The sequence below is a fragment of the Wolffia australiana genome, chromosome 1, assembly GCF_029677425.1.
Source record: "Wolffia australiana isolate 7733 chromosome 1, ASM2967742v1".
NCBI classification, from domain to species: domain Eukaryota; kingdom Viridiplantae; phylum Streptophyta; class Magnoliopsida; order Alismatales; family Araceae; genus Wolffia; species Wolffia australiana.
Window position 1 is genome coordinate 28502985 of NC_135835.1, and position 2310 is coordinate 28505294.

General features: G+C 49.9%; 1 protein-coding gene across 1 annotated transcript; it reads left to right on the forward strand.

Annotated features, from left to right (window-relative positions):
- Positions 1-258: 258 nt before the first annotated feature.
- LOC144712310 (putative CCR4-associated factor 1 homolog 8) lies at positions 259-1246 on the forward strand. The gene has a single exon (XM_078586586.1). The coding sequence runs from the start codon at positions 259-261 to the stop codon at positions 1225-1227; it is 969 nt and encodes a 322-aa protein (XP_078442712.1). The 3' UTR covers positions 1228-1246.
- The last annotated feature ends 1064 nt before the right edge of the window (positions 1247-2310 follow it).

The following is a 2310-nucleotide window of genomic DNA, read 5'->3' on the forward strand; positions in this document are numbered from 1 at the left end:
GACAGGTTCCAGGAAATCTCGGAACCAAAGAGATCCCGAAGAACCGATCAGCATTCCTTCCATCATAAATTAACAGCCCCAAGATCACCTCTTCTACGCCAAAACCGTGCGACGAGTTCTTGGGAAGGAGAGAAAGAGAGAGAAAGAGGGGGGGGGGAAGAGAGTTGAAACGGAAAGACAGAAAGATAGAGAGAGTTGACGGCGATGGCGGCAGAGGTCGACGTGCGTTAGGTGTGGGCCTCCAACTTCAACGCCGAGATGCCGCAGCTAATGGCGGCGCTCCGCCGCGCACCGTACGTGGCGATAGACACCGAATTCCCGGGGTTTATAGTCCAGACCCCGCGACAGGCGAGCGGGCATCGGCGCTACGCCGACCTCCGGCTCAACGGGCAGAGACTGAAGATCGTTCAACTGGCCTTTTCATTCTTCGTGCCGGGATGTGAGCGGCGGCAAACGTGGCAGATCAACTTCCGCGACTTCGACGCGGCATCGCCATCGGACGAGCGATGGGATGAATCCGTGGAGATGCTCCGGGGCGAGGGCGTTGACTTCGAGAGAATGAGGAGGGACGGAGTTGACTCCGCGCTGCTCTCCTCCCATCTGCAACCCTTCTTCCTCCTCTTCTCCGGCTGGCGTCCGAAGCCGCTCTGGGTCACCTTCCACGGCGCATACGACGTAGCCGACCTCGCAAAGCTTCTCATCGCGCCTGAGCCGCTGCCGCCGACGCTGCTGGAGTTTACGAGACTGCTCGCTAACATTCTTGGCAGGGTCGTCGACGTGAAGCACTTGGCTCGCCACGTCGGAGGCGCGCACCTCGGCCTTCGCCGCCTGGCCGAGACCCTGGCGGTTGCCAACTCCCTCGCTACATCAGCGCACCAGGCTGACTCACAAAGCTTGCTGGCTGGCAAGATCTACGATGTCTTGGTGCCATGTGTGCCGCCCGCTCGGCTGCTGAGCGGAGGACAAGACTCTGACGTGGGCGTGCTCCATGGATTAGAGGAGGAGAGGATAGTGGTCGCCAATCCTCTTCCTCCGACGTGGCGTCCAACGCATCCTCCTCCGACGTGGCATCCAAGGCATCCTCCTCCGACGTGGCAACAGTGGCAGGGTTTTCTCCCCCTAAACATTCCGACTCCTACGTTCCGGGGGCAGTATTTCATCCGTCAATGCGGGGCTGATCCGAGGGCCTTCTTCTACTTTGATCAGCATTTTGCCCCTCCCCGATGACGCTTTGTACTACAAAGGAAAAAAGCCCTTTTCATGTATCGCCATAAGTTGGATGGTATTCGTTCAACAACATTCAAGGACACTCTCTCACGGTTTAGAGAGTTTTACCTTGACAGTTTATTTTTTTTCGGTTGGACGACACCCCCATTAAAGATATTGAGATAAGAAAGTTGAAGGTGCACCAAAGTGCCCTTATGGACTTGCCTTCCTCTTCTTCATTTACCGTCGACCCCATAACACCTGACTCAGAGTTTTTCTACTCTCATCTCACGTTCGTACTTCACGAAAAAAATAACCGAAACAGATATAACCGACCATATTAGAGATTATTAAAAAGCCTCCAGGTCCGCATCACATTCAGCATTCTATTTTTTTGCAGAGCTGGTTATTCCAAGATTTTTACAAGATTCGATAAGATATTGCACTAACTAATTATGCCTGTGAACTGAACTGCAGCTTAATTCTCTGTCGAAAAGTGCTTCACTGCACTATACTGTGCACCAAATTTATTTCTTGAAAAACTTATCGCAAAGTTTAGTCGGATTTGTTTTGCCATGGATAAGTCAATCTCGTCTCGTTCATATATTGAACTTGTTATCGCCAGAAACTCTAACTGGGATTGCCGATGAAGCGCGAGAATATAGTATGAAGTTTTAACATTGTATCACGTAACATGAGAATTTGTAAAGTTTTACGCGCATTTGAATGGCGATGGTAGGATTATGCTTGATGCAGCTAATGGGGGAATCTTAATGAAAATATAATATCACGAATCCTAAGTTACTGAGAACTTGAGAAGGAAGGGGGTCAACGCCACGTGTAGGGAAACCTACGTATGTGAGGAGGAGCCGAAGATTCATGATTGGCTCGATGTATGATTTCGAATGTGTAAATTGAATTCTCGAACTTGTTGTTCCTAAATTTATTTTATTGCCATCTTTGTGACAAACGTTATTGAATAGGTCAAGTCAATGATAGTGCTACGATTGTCTAAGAATTTGGAGTCTCGTCACTTTCTCTCCTACCTCATTCTCCGCAGATTTTTACGTATCGATAACACATCGTAGATATCTGGAACCACTT

Coding starts and splice junctions, on each gene's coding strand:
- LOC144712310 (XM_078586586.1), top strand. CDS start 259: ATGCCGCAGCTAATGGCGGCGCTCCGCCGCGCACCGTACGTGGCGATA.